Here is an 18212-nt window from a genome sequence, read left to right on the forward strand (position 1 = left end):
GATGGTCAGAACACATAAGAGCTTACTTTATGTCAGGTAGCTGCTTCATGAACTTTCTAAAATTATAGTACAGAACATGGGCTGTACAAATGGGCAGAAAAATAATTCTTTTTATGGCTCCTTACTTTTTCAACAATGAGAAAGTATTTAGGCATTTTCATATATAAAATCACTAATTTTTTAATTTAGAATCAAAGCAGGGGCACCTGGGAATCAGTTCATTAAGTGCCCGACTTTGGCTCAGGTCATGATCTTGCAGTTTATGAGTTTGAGCCCCACATCAGGCTCTGTGCTAACAGCTCAGAGCCTGGAGCCTGCTTCAGATACTGTCTCCCTTTCTCTCTGTCCCTCCCCCTCTCATGCTTGCTCACTCTCTCTCAAAAATAAATAAACATTTTTAAAAAAGTGTTTAGAATCAAAGCAAATTACAAAATCTCAATACAAATCAACTATAAATTGAGCAAAAAGGCAGGGAAAAACATGCCAATATTAATTAATGATCTCTAAAAAGCACAAAACAGTTGAAAGAACTATACTTATATTACTTAAAAGTTCATAATGAACTAAAAAAAATCACTAACAAGTATTTTTTTTAAAAACAAGTATTGTTTCTTAACATACTCTACTGGTTTTCCTGCTTTAAAACAACCATTGTAATATTAACATGTAATACCTTAAAACTGTGCCTTCAGTTGTTGGTTAGGGATTTTTTTTAATCTTTTTTTTTTTTTTTTTTTTGAGTATAGTTGACCGAGAATTTCTTAATATCATTTTCAGAGAAACCCTATGTTGATAGATAATTCAACTTGGTCGTTGAACTCAACCTCAACTTTATGGTTATCCCAGGCACCTTAAAAAGAGCATATCCTAAACAAAACTCCTGCTATGTTCCTCCACTCCCAAATCATCATCTTTGTGATTATTACAACTATTCAAAAGGCCAGAAACCTAAGAATCATCCTTAGTTTTTCCCCTATTTTCCTCACATTACACATCCAATCCATAAGTTAAATCACACCAATTTTCCCTCTAAAATATATCCTAAATCTGTCCACTTCTCTCAATCATTTTTTACAAGCCAACCTCAAACTCTTGTTTGGACTATTCAAATAGCTACTTAGACATCCACATAAGATATATGCCTAGCATTGGGGTGTCTGCGTGGCTCAGCCAGTTAAGCATCCAACTCTTGATTTCTGCTCAGGTCATGATCTCATGGTTTGTGAGTTTAAGCCCTGCATCAGGCTCTGCACTAACAGTGCATTCTCTCTCTCCTTCTCTCTCTGCCCTTCCTGTGCTCATGTTCTCTCTTTCAAAATAAATAAACATTTAATAAGATAAAATAAAACTTTACTTCATAAAATTTGACTGGCCACAATAAAATTAATAAACTTTTAAAATTAAACACAGAATGGGGCACGTGGGTGGCTCAGTTGGTTAAGTGTCAGACTTCGGCTCAGATCATGAATTCATGGTGGGTGAGACTGAGCCCCACATCAGGCTCTGTGCTGACAGCTCACAGCCTGGAGCCTGCTTCAGATCCTGTGTCTCCCTCTCTCTCTGCCTCTCCCCTGCTCGCTGTCTCTCTCAAAAATAAATAAACAATGAGAAAGAATGAAATATGGCCTTTTGTAGCAATGTGGATGGAACTGGAGAGTGTTATGCTAAGTGAAATAAGTCATACAGAGAAAGACAGATACCATACGTTTTCACTCTTATGTGGATCCTGAGAAACTTAACAGAAGACCATGGGGGAGGGGAAGGGGGAAAAAAACTTAGAGAGGGAGGCAGGCAAACCATAAGAGACTCTTAAAGACTGAGAATAAACTGAGGGTTGATGGGGGGTAGGAGGGAGGGGAAAGTGGGTGATGGGAATTGAGAAGGGCACCTGTTAGGATGAGCACTGGGTGTTGTATGCAAACCAATTTGACAATAAATTTCATATTAAAACAATTTTTTTTAATTATATTAAACACAGAATTATTCAACCCCCCACCAAGAAAATAAAGAACCTAAAGCTGTACACACACACACATATACATATATACAAACACTTCAGGACACAAAGAGTTTCTGATGAGAATAACAAAAAATTACCAAGTAAATTCCCAAATGAATTCAATCACTATATTTTTTTAAAGTATATTTTTTTCATTTTTTAAAGTGTATTTATTTATTTTGAAAGAGAGAGAGGGGGGTGCCTGGGTAGCTCAGTCGGTTAAGCCTCCAACTTCAGCTCAGGTCATGATCTCACAGTCTGAGTTCAAGCCCTGCGTCAGGCTCTGTGCTGACAGCTTGAAGCCTGGAGCCTACTTCAGATTCTGTGTCTCCCTCTCTCTCTGCCCCTCCTATGCTCATGCTCTATCTCTCTCTGTCTCAAAAATAAATTAAAAAAACATTAAAAAAAAAAGTTAAGAAAGAGAGAGAGAGAGGCAGGGAGGGCGAGAGAGCGAGAGAGACAGAGACAGAGAGAGAGAGAGAATCCCAAGCAGGCTCTGCACTGTCAGCACAGAATCCGATGGGGGGATCAAACCCATGAACTATGAGACCATGACCTGAGCCAAAATCAAGAGTCAGATGCTTAACTGAATGAGCCACTCAGGTGCTCCTCCAATCATTCATATTTTATTCCTGTATTTCTAATACAGACCTTATTTCTGTATGAACACATACTTGAGGTACATACAAAACCATGCTGGGCAAATATAAACATCATTTTAAAATTTCCATTCCAATTTCTCTTAAAAGATAAAAATCAAAATTTAGAAACCTACTCATTCATTGCTCCAAGGAATGAAAATTTGTAACATTATCTTCAATTGGATTTTCCTACAATAAACTGTAAAGTTCAAAACAACCCAAAACCACAAGGTCCTCTATCAAATGCAGTACCATTTTGAAGGTGGTTCTAAGAAGATAATTATATACAAACACATTTGGTCAGATTTCTAAAAATAATTAAATATTTCAAACAAATGAGGAAATTTTGATTTCCTTTTTATGTAATTGTGAATTCAAGACTTCAAAAAAGTTATCAGACAAAAATGTACAAAGATTTCAGTGATATGAACTATATATATCTAATAACAAGGGCATAATTAAGTATATGACATAATTGTATGACAGGTTATGAAGGTTTTATTAAGGTACTTACTGAAAACTTATGATACAAATATTGTTTAACAGAAATATAAAATAAATGAAAAAACTCATAGCCATTAGTGTTTGTGTAAAAATATCCTGAGGAAAAAACTAGAGGAAAAAGTTAAAATGGCTTATTTCTGAATGGTGCAGTTATAGATAATTTCTCTGAAAATTAGAGAAATTCTAAGCTTCTTTAAACTCTTCTGAATTTCCCAAATTTCTCATTCTCTAAACTTCCTTTTCTGATTTTTTTTCAAATTTTTGAAACAAACGTATTTTGTAATTCCCAGAAAATAAATTTAAAGTTTGGGACAAGTCAACTTCACTAAGCTTATTACAGCCTATTTCTCCCAATGATTGCAACCAAAAACCTTGGACAAAACAAAAAAAGCAACTGAGACACCTGGGTGGTTCAGTCGGTGAAGTGTCTGACTCTTAATCTCAGCTCAGGTCATGATCTCACGGTATGTGAATTCAAGCCTGATGTCAGGCTCTGCGCTGAAGGCACAGAGCTTGCTTGGGATTCTGTCTCTCCCTCTCTCTGCCCCTCCCCCACTTGTGTTCTCTATCTCACAAAATAAACTTACTGGAAAAAAAAAAAAGTATCTGAGGACTCTGAAAAGTACACAGCAGATAGACTGGATAGGAATTCAAAACTTAAATAAAGACCCATGATGGAAGTGAGTTTCAGGGGCTTTTTCCTTTCCTCTTTTCTTTCCTGGTTTGACCCCTGGATGAGGCAAGTCCCCAAACTATGTAGCAGGAGCACAGAACAAAAACTCAGAACCAAGAAAGAGGGTCGTTGTGAGCCAGAGAGTTTGAGGAAAAAGTACTGCGGCTTTTTCTCCCTGCTGACCCAAAGGCTAGCCTCAGAGTTAAGCCTCAAACTAAACCCTGAATGACACATCCACAGTGCAGTGGAGGTGGCCTGAGCATCTAAGGCCCTGCAGAGAACTGGGAACTAAGAAAAGGAGCCCCTGTGGTCAAAAGAGCATGAGAAGAATCCTATTATCTTCTTCTTTTTTTCTCAATACTTTCACCTGGGGGGCAGTCTAGTCTAGTCCCAGCACAAGGGGGAAGAAGAATGGAGGATAGGGGGTGGGAAGAAGTGTAGATGTAACATCAAGAGAGTCCCAGTTTCAGAACACTAGTAAAAAAGGGCTCTGGGTAGCCAAAAGATACAGGGGAAATCTCAGAAGAAAGAGCAAAAAAGAGGATCCCCAACACAAATCCTAAGCTCACCTCCAAACTGCACAGTGGAGGAGAGGTGAAGAACAGCAGCAAAGACTTTGACAACTATGACATAATCCACCATCCAAGTCCCAGATTATACTAAGAATGACACATGTACAGAGTAGACCCAAACACCATAACAAAGGCTATGAAATCATGGACGTTGGAACCACCACCTACAAAGAGCAAGACAGAACTTGCAGTCTAAATCTAACTGGGTTGACTACATACCAATATAAAACAACAAAATCAACATTATCTCCAGAGGATTTTTATAAAACCCAGAATCTCACAATATAATATCTGAAATATCTAAGATAAAATCCAAAATAACTTGAAACACAATCAGTACAATCTGATCTATCCAACTCAAGAAAAAGACAGCCAACAGATGCAAGCCTGAGTCAATCTGGATGTTAAAATTACCAAAGAGGATTATAAATCAGCTTTTATAGCTACACTCTACCAGGTAAATGTGAACATTCTTGAAATGACTGGAAACAGAAGTTTTCAGCAGAGAAACAGAAAATATAAAAAAGAATCAAAAAAAAGTTTTAGAAATAAAAAGCACAATTTGTGAGGGGAAAAAACCTTACAGATGGAACAGAGAGTAAAAAGATCGGGAGAAAAAAAAGGAAAACTCTCAGGAACCTGAGGGAGCATTATCAAAAAATGTAACATTTGTGCCACTATTGTCCTAGAAGGAAAGGAGAAAAAAATGGCTATAGAAAATAGATTTGAAGAAGCAGCTTCCCAAATTTGGTCAAAGACATACAGATTCAAGAAGTTCAGTAAACCTCAAATAAGACAAATTCAAAGACAACCATGCACAGAAAAAATCATTATCCAATAGCAAAAAGCCAAAGGCGTATATTTTTAAAAACCTTAAAAAGAGCAAGGGAAATACAACACAAAGAAACAAAGATTAGATTTCTCATCAGAAACCATTAAAGTGAGAAAATAGTGGAATGATATCTTTAAAATGCTGAAAAGAACTCTCAACCCAGAATTTTATATCCAGCAAGAGTATCTTCACAGCATGAAGGCAAAATAAAGATATTCTCAGATGAAGGAAGACTAAGAGAATTTCATCAGTAGCAGACCTCCCTAAAAGAAATACTAAAGAAAGTTCTTCAGAATGAAAGAAAAGAACACCAGAGAGATACATGGAACTTTACAGGAATGAAAAAAAGAAATAAATACATAGGTAAATATAATAGATTACTCTTCTCCCATTAACCTGACTGCTGAAAGTGAAAATTGTAACAGAGTATCTTGAGATTTTCAATGTATATCAATTTAAAACACATAAATATTAGGGGTGCCTGGGTGGCTCAGGTGGTTAAGCAGGAGACTTCAGTTCAGGCCATGATCTCAGAGTTCACAAGTTCAAGCCCCACACTGGCCCTGTGCTGACAGCTCAGAGCCTGGAGCCTGCTTCAGATTCTGTGTTCCCCTCTCTCTCTGCCCCTCCCCTGCAGGTGCCCACTCGCACGCACTCTCTCTCTCTCTCAAAAATAAACGTTTAAAAATATATATACATAAAGGGACAGAGACAAAAAACAATACCTAAGTTAAAACATAACACTACAAAATATTCTATACTTTGAAAGACAGGAAAGAAAAAAAAAACTGAACAAAAAACAAATATTCAAACATTATACATATATCCAAATACACTAAAAGTTATATCAAATGTAAATGGTCTAAATTCACCAATTTCAAACAAGAGACTGTCAGGTTGGATTTAAAGAAACACAAGCCAATAGCTCAATAGAGCACGTGACTCTTAATCTCAGGGTTGTGAGTTCAAGTGCCACAGTGGACGTGGAGCCTACTTAAAACACACACACACACACAAGCCAACCATATACTGTCTACAAGAAACCCACATATATACAACGACATAGATTGGTTAAAACTGAAAGGATGGGAAAACATAGACTAAACAAACACTATCAAAAGAAAGCTTGAGGGGTGCATAGCTGGCTCAGTCAGTGAAGCATGTGACTCTTGATCTTAGGGTTGTGAGTTTGAGCCCCATGTTGGGTGTAGAGGCTACCTAAAATAAAATCTTAAAAAAAAAAAAAAGCAAGCAAGCTTGTGTGGCTATAGTTATAGAAGACAAAATAAACTTTAGAACATGGAAAATTACCAGAGATAAAGAGAGTCTTTTCATAATGACAAAAGGGTTGATTCACCAAGAAAACAATCCTTTTAAAGACACCTCAAGGCTTCAAAATACTTGAAAAACAGAAATAATGGAAGAGAAATACTTGGAGACTTCAACACATGTCTTTCGGGAACCTATAAAACACATGGACGGGCAATCAACAATATAGACTGATCACCACTATCAATCAACCTGACCTAATATGACACTTAGAGAACATTCCACCCAACAAGAGCAGAATATACATTCTTCTCAAGTGCATGTGGACAAATCACCAAAAAACAGACACATGGGCCATAATACAAACCTTAACAGATTTAAAAAAATTAAAATAATATAAAGTATATTCTCTGACCACAACAAGAACACAAAAATATCTGGAAACCCCCAAATATTTGTAACTTAAGCAACACTTTTAAATAACCTACGGGTAAAAAAGAAAGTTCTAAAGGAAGTTTTTAAATTTTGTGAGCCAAATGAAAAGAAACAAAATCAACTAAAGCGAAAAAAGGAATTTATTATTAAATGCTTATATTAGACAAGGTCTCAAATTGTAACCTAAGCTTCCACCTAAGAACCAGAAAAAAAGGACAAATTAAACTTCAAACCAATGCAGAAACAACTAATACAGAACAGAAATCAATAAAACTTAAAACAAGAAAATATAAAAAATGAACTAAACCAAAAGCTGCTTCTTTGAAAAGATTAATAAAATTGGTAATCTTTAGTCGGATTGATCAAAAGATAAAAATTACCAGTCTCAAAATGAAAAAGAAAATTATCACTACATACTGTACAAACATCCAAAGGATAAAAAAGGAATACTACAAACAACTCTATGCCCATAAATTCCTTCAAAGACATACTACCAAAATTCACTCAAGAAGAATTAAGTAACCTTAACAGTCCTCTATTACAGAAAGAATTAGTTAAACATATCAATTTATTCCTACGGATTGTGTTGTTGGTGTTTATTTAAGAAATATTTGCCTAACCTAGGGTCACAAAGGTTATCTCCTATGTATTCTTCTAGAGATTTTATAGTTATACGTTTAACATTTAGATCTATGATTAATTTTAAGTTTATTTTTGTGTAAGGTGTGGGATATGAATCACAGTTTTCTTTTTTCCATGTGGATACAATTGTTCCAGCACCATAAAAAACAAACAAACAAAAAAAAACTACCCTCTTCCACTGAACTGCCTTTGCACCTTTGTTGAAATGAGGTGTCCCTGTACATGAGTCTATTTCTGAACTATTCCATCTCATCAATCCATTTAGCTTTACATCAATACCACACTGTTTTGATTACTGTAGCTACAGAACAGGGATTCAAATACAGTATCATTAGTCCTCTAACTTGTTTTGGTTAGCATAGGTCCTTTGCATTTCCATGTAATTTTGAAATCAGTTTCCCAATTTCTGCATCTTGTCAGATTTTTCTCTAAGAATTTCAGAAGAAATGAAAATTCATATTTACACAGAAATCTGTATGCAAATGTTTATAGCAACTTTGGTCATAATGACCAAAACTAGAAAAACCATTTACCTTCAAGAGGTAAATGGATAAACCACCTCTGGGATGCATCCATAAAATGGTACTACACAGCAATGGAAAGGAAGGAACTATTACACACACAGCAACATGGATGATTCTCAAATGCAATATACTACATTTACATTTGAATCTGAAGCCAGATTCAAAGGCTACACAATGTATATATGATTCTACTCATACAACACTGTGTAGAAGACAAACTATAGCAGCAGAGAACAAACCACTGATGGTCAAGCACTGGAGTTGGGGAAGGATTTAACTTCAAAGGTACGGCTCTAGGAAACTGCTATGCATTTCAACTGTGGGTGGTGGTTACATGGCTATGCATTTGTCAAAAGTGGAACTTTACTGTAATTTAAATATATTTAAGAAAAAAAATAAAGATCATGCATATAATAATCACAGACCTCCCTGAATAGCACTAAAAGTATACACCTATGGTATAAAATCTTATTTTCAATTAAAGAGTTTTTCAAAATTTTACTTGCTAAATATTTGTCTCTTACTTTATGGGTAGAAATTACATTTATACAGTATATTAAACCTAGTACTATACTATAATACCAACCTATAGACTCAAAGGTCTATGTTTCTTAATTAGGAAACATTAGGATTACTCATCTATATGGAACTGTCAGACCAGTCAACCACACCAATGAGATTAAGAAACTTCAGATGAATCCATATTTAAGCAATGGTTTCCAAAATGCTACCTGCAATCACATCAGAACCTTTCCCTGATGAAAAGCAGAGATAAATAACTTAAAATAAGAACAAGTTTCATGAGGTTCCAAAGAGAAATAATTTCCCTGGGCACTGTAATAGTTTTTATACTATATCATACTCTTTTTCTAGACTGCATCACTTGAATTTTGGCCAAGATTTCTTAAGATTTACAATATAAAATTTAACTTTAAAAAAAAAAGGAAGTTATGTATAGTGGCAATATTTTACTGACTACGGTCTGTAAATTCTCCATTTCTTTTATATAAAACTAAACAAAAGTTTAACTATAAAAGTCTAATAAATTTGGTTTTGTAAAGATAATAAATAGCATCTTTTGAGTCATTTCATCTTTTATTTTATTAATTTTTTTATTTTAGAGAGACAGAAAGAGTGTGAACAAGGGAAAGGGGCAGAGAGAGAGAATCTTAAGCAGGCTGCATGTTCAGCATTAAGCCCCATGCGGGGCTCGATACCATGTCCCTGAAATCATGACCTGAGCTGAAATCAAGAGTCAGACATTCAACTGACCAAGTCACCCAGGTGCCCCAAATCTTTTATTTTATTTTTGTCTCTGTCCCAGCTTTGACTCTGTGTTGCTTAACTAAAAATAACTCATGGCACGGCAGTTGAAAATTATGGCCTTCCCTCTCAAAGAAAAAAGGAGTAAAATTCCAATATGTAGACTTGCTTTTCTCCAGTTAAAATACACACACAAATCTGACTGCAATTCATCCAACAAATATCTACTGAATGCCTTTTTATGCCAAGTGTTGTGCTAAGTGTTGGGGGGTAGGATACAAAGATGAACAAACAGTGCTAAGCTCTGAGGAACTCAAAGGTCTAAAATTTTCTATAAACTAGAAGAGTTGGCTTTTTTTTTTTTTTTTTTTTACATTTTAAGGCGATAGACACTTTGATAAATAAAGCTCACTGAAGATCATTATCTATGAGCCCCCTAGAGCCCAGGGATAAGAACCTCAGAGAATGGTTTTCATCTTCCAGCGCTTCTTTCTGCTGTCCACTGAAAAGAAGTATATAAACACCTGATTTCTGTAAACAGAAATTACTTAACTTTTCAGGATTATACATATTTGGTGAACATTCTCTAATCAAGAAAGCATCAGCTATGGGCTGATCAAAAAAGTAATTTCACTTCCCTGTTACTCTACCATGAGGTAGATGAGAACAGGCGTTAATATGGAAAAGGCAGGTACATAAATGCAGAGAGGTAGGGAAAATATATATTGATGCTGTCATTGTTTGTACTACAGAGAATACAATGCTCCTTCTCTTGCATGCTTACCAACTAATCTCATGACTCCGTAAGTACTTTTTTTTAGGCATTTTAGGCCTAAGTGAAAAACAAGCACAACATGAATAATTTCTTCAGCTTCTCAGTATCTGGATATTAGCTATTGTATGCCAGGCATTATGCTTAGCAACAGAAAAACAAAAGTAGTAGTTATATTATGTATCTAGTACTGTAGGAACACAGGAGATGTCTTTGAAATCAACATTTAAATTCTGTCCATTAGGTAAAGACCCAGAAGATTTTGTAAAAGTGAGTGATACAATCAAATCAGTATTTTAAGACCCTTTACACCTCAAAAAAGTTGGGGGAAAAGACCATGAATATTTTAAGACTATAACTCTGGGTACAGTCAGCTTGGAGACAGGGATATCTGTTATGAAGCTACTAGCACTATATGAGCATAATAATTTCCCCATACCAATCCGAGGTATTGTCACTCTTTTTAGTCTCCTACTCCAGGGAGAAAACAGATGTCATCAGACAGAAATCCCTTCAGCTTTTTACCATCAAACCTAAAACATCTGCATTTAATCTCTCCATCTTCCCTGCTTTACAACAAGAACACACTACCTAAAATCTCTCTCTCCAACAGTGAGAGCTTTGCTACTAAACTAAGATATTCTGACCAACAGCTTCAGCATTATCTGGCAGCATACTAGGAATGCAGACGATCAGGTAGCACACCAGACCAAATGAATCATAACTTGAATTTAACAAGATCCCCAGATGATTCACATCATGCACACTGAAGTTTAAAAAGCACCAGTCTTAACAGAAGCTGATTTTCTCCCAGTTTCTCAGAATCCTAAACACTATAGATATTCTATTCTCTCTCCTACCTCTATAACCTTTAAAAGACAAAACCCTACACCCCCATTCCAATCTAATTTTTCAAAAACCTTTTCCACACTCCCATCTCTATTTCTTCATATCCTACTTCTGGACCAATTCAAATCTGCCCCTTATCACCCTCCATTCAGCTCTCATTAAGATCAATGATCTTAGGGGGTGCCTGCGTGGCTCAGTCGGTTAAGCGTCCAACTCGATCTCAGCTCAGGTCATGATCTCTCAGTTCTTGAATTCAAGCCCCACGTTGGGCTCTGTGCTGGCACTGCAGAGCCCTCTTGGGATGCTGTCACTCCCTCTCTCTGCCCCTCCCCCACTCATGCCCATACTCTCTCAAAATAAATAAACTTAAAGAAAAAAAAAAAAAGATCAATGCCCTTGAGAATGAGGCTAAAGGACACCTTTCAGTCTTCACCCTACTTTACCTCTCACCACAATTAAACACAATTGTCCTTTCTCTTTTTGAATCACTTTCCTCCTGTGTTGACATGTATACTAATGACGCAAAAGCAATGGTGGATGAAACTGCTGGTGCTTCAGCATGAATCAAGGCCAGGGGTACTAAACTGTACTACTACTAATTGGATTCTTCACTGCCAAGCTCTAGCATGGGGGGAGGGAGGAGCCAATTTCACTACAGAATAACCTTGATGAAGCAAAAATAATTATTTTACTGTAACTCAACCCTCGAATACCTATTTTTTTTAATATCCTACATCAGAAAATGGAAGTAAGTGTAAAGCACTTCTGCATCATGAAGAATGATGGTTGTGTCAAAGGAAAGCACTGTTATAGAGCTGAACTAGACACTTTTTTCATGCAACACCATGTTTACTTGAAAGAACTTCCAACAAACCATGATTATTCAGACTTGGATATCTGGCAAACATTTTCTTAAAACTTAACGAAGTAAATAAGCCTTCCACTTCAAGGAAAACAACTGACAGTATTTATCGCCAATGATAACATTAAAGCTCTCAAGCAAAAATGACAATTTTGGAAAACTTCTATCTGCCACCATGAACTGGACAGCTTCCCAATATTGAAACTTTTCTGATATCAGTATTCACATTAAACAAACGTGAGTTTGTGATACTGTAGAATGACATATGTTAACATTTGGAATATCTGTACAGCTCAGTAAATCAATGATCAGTGCACAATTGTACAAGCTTAAAAATGGGTACAGAGTATAAAAAGTTCACTGACATGATTCAGAATCCACATTGTAACTAACCCTTAAGAAACTATCACTTGTCCAGTTTTGTATGGTATCAAAGAATACCCATACTTATACTTAAAAAATCATTACAACATTCCTCCCTTTGCCAACTACATCTATGGAGGATTTTTTTTTTTCATACATTTCAATCAAAATACAATGCAATAGACTGAATGCAGAGGCAGATATGAGAATCCAGCCAAATCCAAACTCATGTTCTTAGCCCCTCAAAACTCTTCCAGTGTTCTCTCTCAATGAATGGCACCATCATCCATTATAACCTGAATATTCCAGAAACCTCCTTTCTCACTCTCTCATATACAATCATTCGACAAGTTCTATTTTACCTCCTGAATCTATCTTAAATCTATCCACTTCTTTTTACTTCTGTTACTACAAACCTCTCTCTGGATAATAATCTACCAAGTCTACAAGCATTTGTTCTTTCTGTCCTCTCCACCTATCTACTTTTGTTAGAGTAGTTAATGTTTTTGAAAGACAACATAATCACATCAGTCACTCTTACAGTACTCCACAGTCTTCTACAGTACTTTTATCTCTTAAGATAAAACCAAAAGCTTTTCTTGTCATATATACAAGACTCCATCCCATCTAGCCTCTACCTTCTACAAAGCACTCTGCAACCTTTCCTTGTCCCAGTGACAGTAGTTTTCTCTAAGTTACTCAATCATGTCATACTTAGCCACTTCAAATTCTTCACACATCGCCTCTTCTTTGAACACCTTTCTACCTCACCTCTTCATACTTTATCCCATAAACTTATTCATCCTTCATATCTCTAGGAAAAACCACTTCCTCAAAGAAGGCCACAGTGACCATTCCCACCCCTCCAGGTCATGTGTGTTCTACATACTGTCATTGCACCCTAACCTTTTCCTTCGTCGCACTTATCACAATTTATAACCACAATTTTATTTCTATAATTACTTAATATCTGCCTTCCCTATTAGACTAGTAGGCACCATAAGAGCAGAGACTCTGTTTTGGTCATCACCATATCTCTAACATCTGACATAAAGTAGGAAGACAATTTATAAGGTTAAACCCTTGTCACTGTTGTAGGTATTTTTTATTTTTTTCCTGTAAATACACAACAGAAGGTTTTTACCAGTGTATTCAACCACTTTGGAATCCAGACTCGAGAGTCTTCTTTGGGATCTCACCCAAAGAATACACTAGGAAAATCTTTAATAGTGGTTGCCTTTGAACTGATTAGTCAGAAACAGGAGAGCAAGAGACTTTGTACTCTGTATCCTTTTGTGCCCTCATAATTAACTAAGATGATTATTTTTAAAAAAAGAGCCTTCTGGTACCTAAAAGTAGTACCCCTAATATTCCATTTTCTAGATCTTCTGGGGAAATCTTAGATTCCACCCTGAAAAGACAACTTTTCAATTATACTGTCTGAAAATATAGTAGGCAGGATCTATGAGAACCCAGGATGCACCTACTTATTATAGTATGTACAATAATCATCCATTTTAACGTGAATGCAAAATCATTTGTAATTCATTTAATTCTTATTAAATTTGTAACATATTAAATTTAACTCACTAACCACAAATGAAAGCAAAAACTAACCCCAAACTTGTATTTTACTCTCTAGGGCATAACCTTATAAGTTCAGGCATTACTAAGAAACATCACAGTTTCACAGAAAATGTATATTCATTAACTTCAAAAAGACAGTCAAAACTGGTACAAAAAATGGAGAGCCATGTAAAATCTAAATTAAAGAAAAAGACTTAACATCTGCCTTTTTTGACTAAAGAGACATATAACTATTAATATCTGAACATATATTTACTCAATGTAACTAAGGACTCTTTGCTAGTATCTTATGAATTCAAGTTGGTATGGGAGATTTTCACCAATATTCAAAATATGCGTATCATCTTGTTTTTCCCTACCTTATTTGTTGACTGTTGCAAAGAATTTAAAAAGGCTCTCCAAAATCAATCACTTTTACAAAATAAAGTCCCAAAATGAAATTCAAAATTAGAAATTTAATATTAGTATGCAGCCCACTTTAACCAAAACACTTCTCACATACATTCTTTCATTTAATCCTCACAAAGAGCCTACAATAAAGAAGATAACTGCTATTTTATAGAGAAAGAAAGGCTCTCAAAAGCTAAATTACATGTAGCTGATCAAGAATCCAAGAATCTGAACTCAGATCTCTGATGCCACAGCCCATTCTTTCCACCTCACTATGGGGCCTCTCTGGTTTAAATTTTCCTTATGACAAGAAAAATCTGACTAAAGAACAAAGAGAGCAAACTAAGTTTTGTTTCTTTTTTTAATTGTCACAAATTTAATCAAACATCCATTTTTAGGTAGACAAATGACTGTTATGCCACATGAAACAGGGATAACCATTCCAATTTGAAATAGTCTTGTATCTTTACTAAGTAAATAAAAAATATAAGTCACATCGACTTTAATTTCATCTTTCTTAAAATTACATTGTATCAAATATAAAAGTCTAGAAGGGAAAATGGAAAAAATAACAATTATGTTACGATGGTAGAATTTTATATAGGGATGAGTTTTATATTTTAAAAATGTCCTTAAAAATTGTTCTTATATGGTAACACTTTTTTTAATGCCATTACAAATTACTATACATCAGTACCTAAGAGAAGATGCAAAACAACTGTTAATTTGACTAGCAAGTGTAACTTTTTTTTTTTTTTTAATTTTTTTGAACGTGTATTTTTGAGAGAGACAGTGTGAGCAGAGGAACCGGGCAAAGAGAGGGAGACAAAGAATCCAAAGCAGGTTCTAGACTCTGAGCCGTCAGCACAGAGCGCGACGTGGGGCTCAAACTCACGAGCCCTGAGCCAAAGTTGGACATTTAACTGACTAAGCCACCCAGACACCCACAAGTATAACTTTTTAAAATACCAAAAGTGGGGCCCCTGGGCGGATCAGCCGGCTAAGTGTCCAACTCTTGATTTCAGCTCAGGTCATGATCTCATGGTTGTGGGATCCAGCCCTCTGTCAGGCTCCATGCTGAACATGGAGCCTGCTTGGGATTCTCTCTCCCACCCTCTCACTCAAAATAAATAAACTTTAAAAAAAAAATTTTTTTTTTTTTAGGGGCACCAGGGTGGCTCAGTTGGTTAAGTGTCCAACTCTTAGTTTAGGCTCAGGTCATGATCTCACAGTTCATGAGTTCAAGCCCCACATCAGGCTCCACACTGTAAGTGCTTAGAATTCTCTCTCTCTCTCTCTCTCTCTCTCTCTCTTTCTCTCTCTCTCTGTCCCTCCCCAATTGTGCTGTCTCTGTCTCTCTCAAAATAAATAAAAAAGAAAAGAAAAAGAAAAATTAAAAACAAAAAAATTTTTTAATAAAATACCAAAAGTAATTCTCAAGTTAATAAAGACCTTCTAATGAAATCTATGAATATTCAAAATTCTACTTCACTTTGCTATGAATCCTGCTAAAACAAGTGTCAACAGGAGGGCTAAATTATTATAAAGTTTGTTAACAAAAACTAGTTGACATAAATTGGCCATTAACAAACTGTGATTTTGAAACTTTGTTTATAAGGGTTTTTATCCTAAGATTTTTATCATTTTAATCAGATTTACAACCAAAAGTTATTTTCATTTATTAATTCATCTTAATTATTCGTTCAAAATTGAAAACAATTAAAAATACTTTGTCAATTTAGTAATAAGAGCCTTTATTGCCATCCAAAGAAATTAAAATAATTATACCAAGTTTTAAGTCAACATCTAAAACATTTTCTAATTTCTTCAAACTAGCATTAAAACAAATACAGAAAACAACTGAGTTTTCATTTAGTAACTACTGGAATTCAAAATTGTAAATAATTAATATAAAATAAACAATAAAAGCCAAATGTGTTCAGCATTCAGAAGAATGGTTAATCTAACTGGGCAAGTATCACACGAGGGAAAAAACAACATTTATAGCCAATCTAGTAATGAATTCTCTTTTACATTTCTGCACTAATTCTACATTAAAACCTCTGAATAAAACAGTTTAAACTCTCTAAAATTTCAAAATCTGTTTCTACCATTCCAAAAATATGCTGTAAGAGTAACATCCAATTTAAACCCTCCAAACTGAAATTTACAAAGCAATCATTTGCTTTAACAAAAGTACAATGTCATATAATACTAATGAAGAAAGGGGAGATTGGAAACTAAGTTCATTATCTTTTCTAATTCCTTGTTTATTTCAAGGTAATTTCTTGGTACAGAAATAGGTACCTTTAAAGAAGTATTTGTATTTTCTCAGTTCATAACGTATTTTGAAAATGAATCAAGTTACAATTAGTTTTCCCTAATTCCTATTCATTCAACAAACATATTTGTGTCATGACAATGATCATTACAGGAATTTCTTCACTTACTAATTTTTATTTCTCAGAAATAAAATGTAAAACTGCAGAAACTTCTAAAAAGTTAACTTTAAAACTCACTAGAGAAAATTCTATGCAAAGTGAAGTCAGCAAATGGTTGAAAACAGATGTCACCAGAGCAACTCCAAAAGATGATGAAGGGATGTACTTACGTTTCAAAACAACGATCCACGTTGTCAGACATCAAAAGCAGCATGCATAGCTGTTCAAGGGCTATTAGCTGCATGTCCCTTTCATCTCCCTGTCCCATCTGTAGCCATTCCAACAATGTATCAGGATCCACATCTGCCATGGTTTTTTAAAAGCCTCTTTGCTTAAATTAAAAAAGTAAAAGGAAAATTCCTTTAAATATCCAGGACAGATCAGCTTGGGTTAAATTTTTTTTTCTTTTATATCAGCTAGAACCAAATGTTCCTGGTGTCCTAGGAATTAGAAAAGACTCATAAGTATGTTCGGAGAAAGTACTTTAAAGCAGTTTTTCCACTTTCCTTATTCCTCAGGTTTAATGTTTATATATCATACTAAATAAAAACCAGTTTTGCACAAGAGTATAAGGGTAGGTAGTTTCTACTTAACTGGAAACCAGAGCTGTCTTTGTCAAACACAGTCAAACAAGCTTCAGATCCCACTACTGCTATCACCCAACGTCTGTGCCAAAAGGCAAAGAACACCTTCCCAAAGGTTCTTTTTTTTTTTTTTTTCCAGCAAACTTCTTCCCCCCTCCTCCACCCAAAACTGATCTTCAGATCAGGGTTAGATTCAGTATTTTGAGGAGGCTCTAAACACTTTGATCCAATCTCCCTCTAAAATAAGTTTCTGCTTTAAGATTATCTCCAATTCCACAAATTCTGCTGACCCTTCCTAATTTACTTACTGCTTCTTAAGATGTCCACATACGAACAATAATTAGATACAAGATGTATCTATGAATAAAGGCTTGGTTAAGAGTTCTGGCAGTCCTGGCAACTATTCTTAAAAGTTTAAAAAAGAAATGCTAAAAGTAAATGCAATGGACTAACACCTTACGGATCAGAATACAAGCCAATCTACGGTCCTCTTTCCCCATCCCCACAGAATGGGGCAGTTGGCTTAAAAACAAAACAAAACAAAAACAAAAACACGAAATAAGAGAAGCAGCCCCAAAAGGCAAGTCATTACAAAAGCCCGTAGGCGCCCTGACGGGACGACAGCTTTGGGTCCCACGTACGCCAGCTGCAGGTGTGTGAATCCAACCGCGGATCACGGTGGGCACCCAACGGCGGCGACCAGCAGGAATGACCCAACACTCCGGGCCCAGCCGAGCCCCGCGCCGGGAGGCGCAGGCACCTGGCTCTGGTTTCTTGGCACCAAACCCCGCTAAGTTAGCTACCTGTGTCTAGGAGGGGGAAGTTCAGGAGGAGAAGCAGCAAGCCTCCAGTGCCCAGAGCAGGCCGCCAGGCCGAGCAGGGCGGCGGGTCTCTCGGGAGCTGCGCCCGGAACTCCAAGGCTCCGGGGGACGTCCCTGGCCGACCCGGCGGCGAACCCTTCTCAAGGGCAAGGGGGGCCCGCCGCGGGCTCCGGCTCCGGCAAGCCGGGC

At 36.1% G+C, this 18212-nt stretch overlaps 1 protein-coding gene across 12 annotated transcripts in view; it reads right to left on the minus strand.

Moving 5' to 3' along the window:
- HECTD1 (HECT domain E3 ubiquitin protein ligase 1) overlaps positions 1–18212 on the minus strand; it is a 91818-nt gene that overhangs the window by 72943 nt on the left and 663 nt on the right. For 9 of the 12 annotated variants that reach the window (XM_045450611.1, XM_045450610.1, XM_045450605.1 and 6 more), the window contains exon 2: positions 16789–16949. In XM_045450611.1, coding sequence (XP_045306567.1) covers positions 16789–16928 — 140 coding nt within the window. In that variant the 5' untranslated portion in view covers positions 16929–16949. Of the gene's footprint in view, positions 1–16788; positions 17059–18212 lie in introns of all 12 variants that reach the window. The other 3 variants (XM_045450606.1, XM_045450604.1, XM_045450601.1) reach the window with 1 other exon arrangement.

Source organism: Leopardus geoffroyi, chromosome B3 (assembly GCF_018350155.1).
Source record: "Leopardus geoffroyi isolate Oge1 chromosome B3, O.geoffroyi_Oge1_pat1.0, whole genome shotgun sequence".
NCBI classification, from domain to species: Eukaryota; Metazoa; Chordata; class Mammalia; order Carnivora; family Felidae; genus Leopardus; species Leopardus geoffroyi.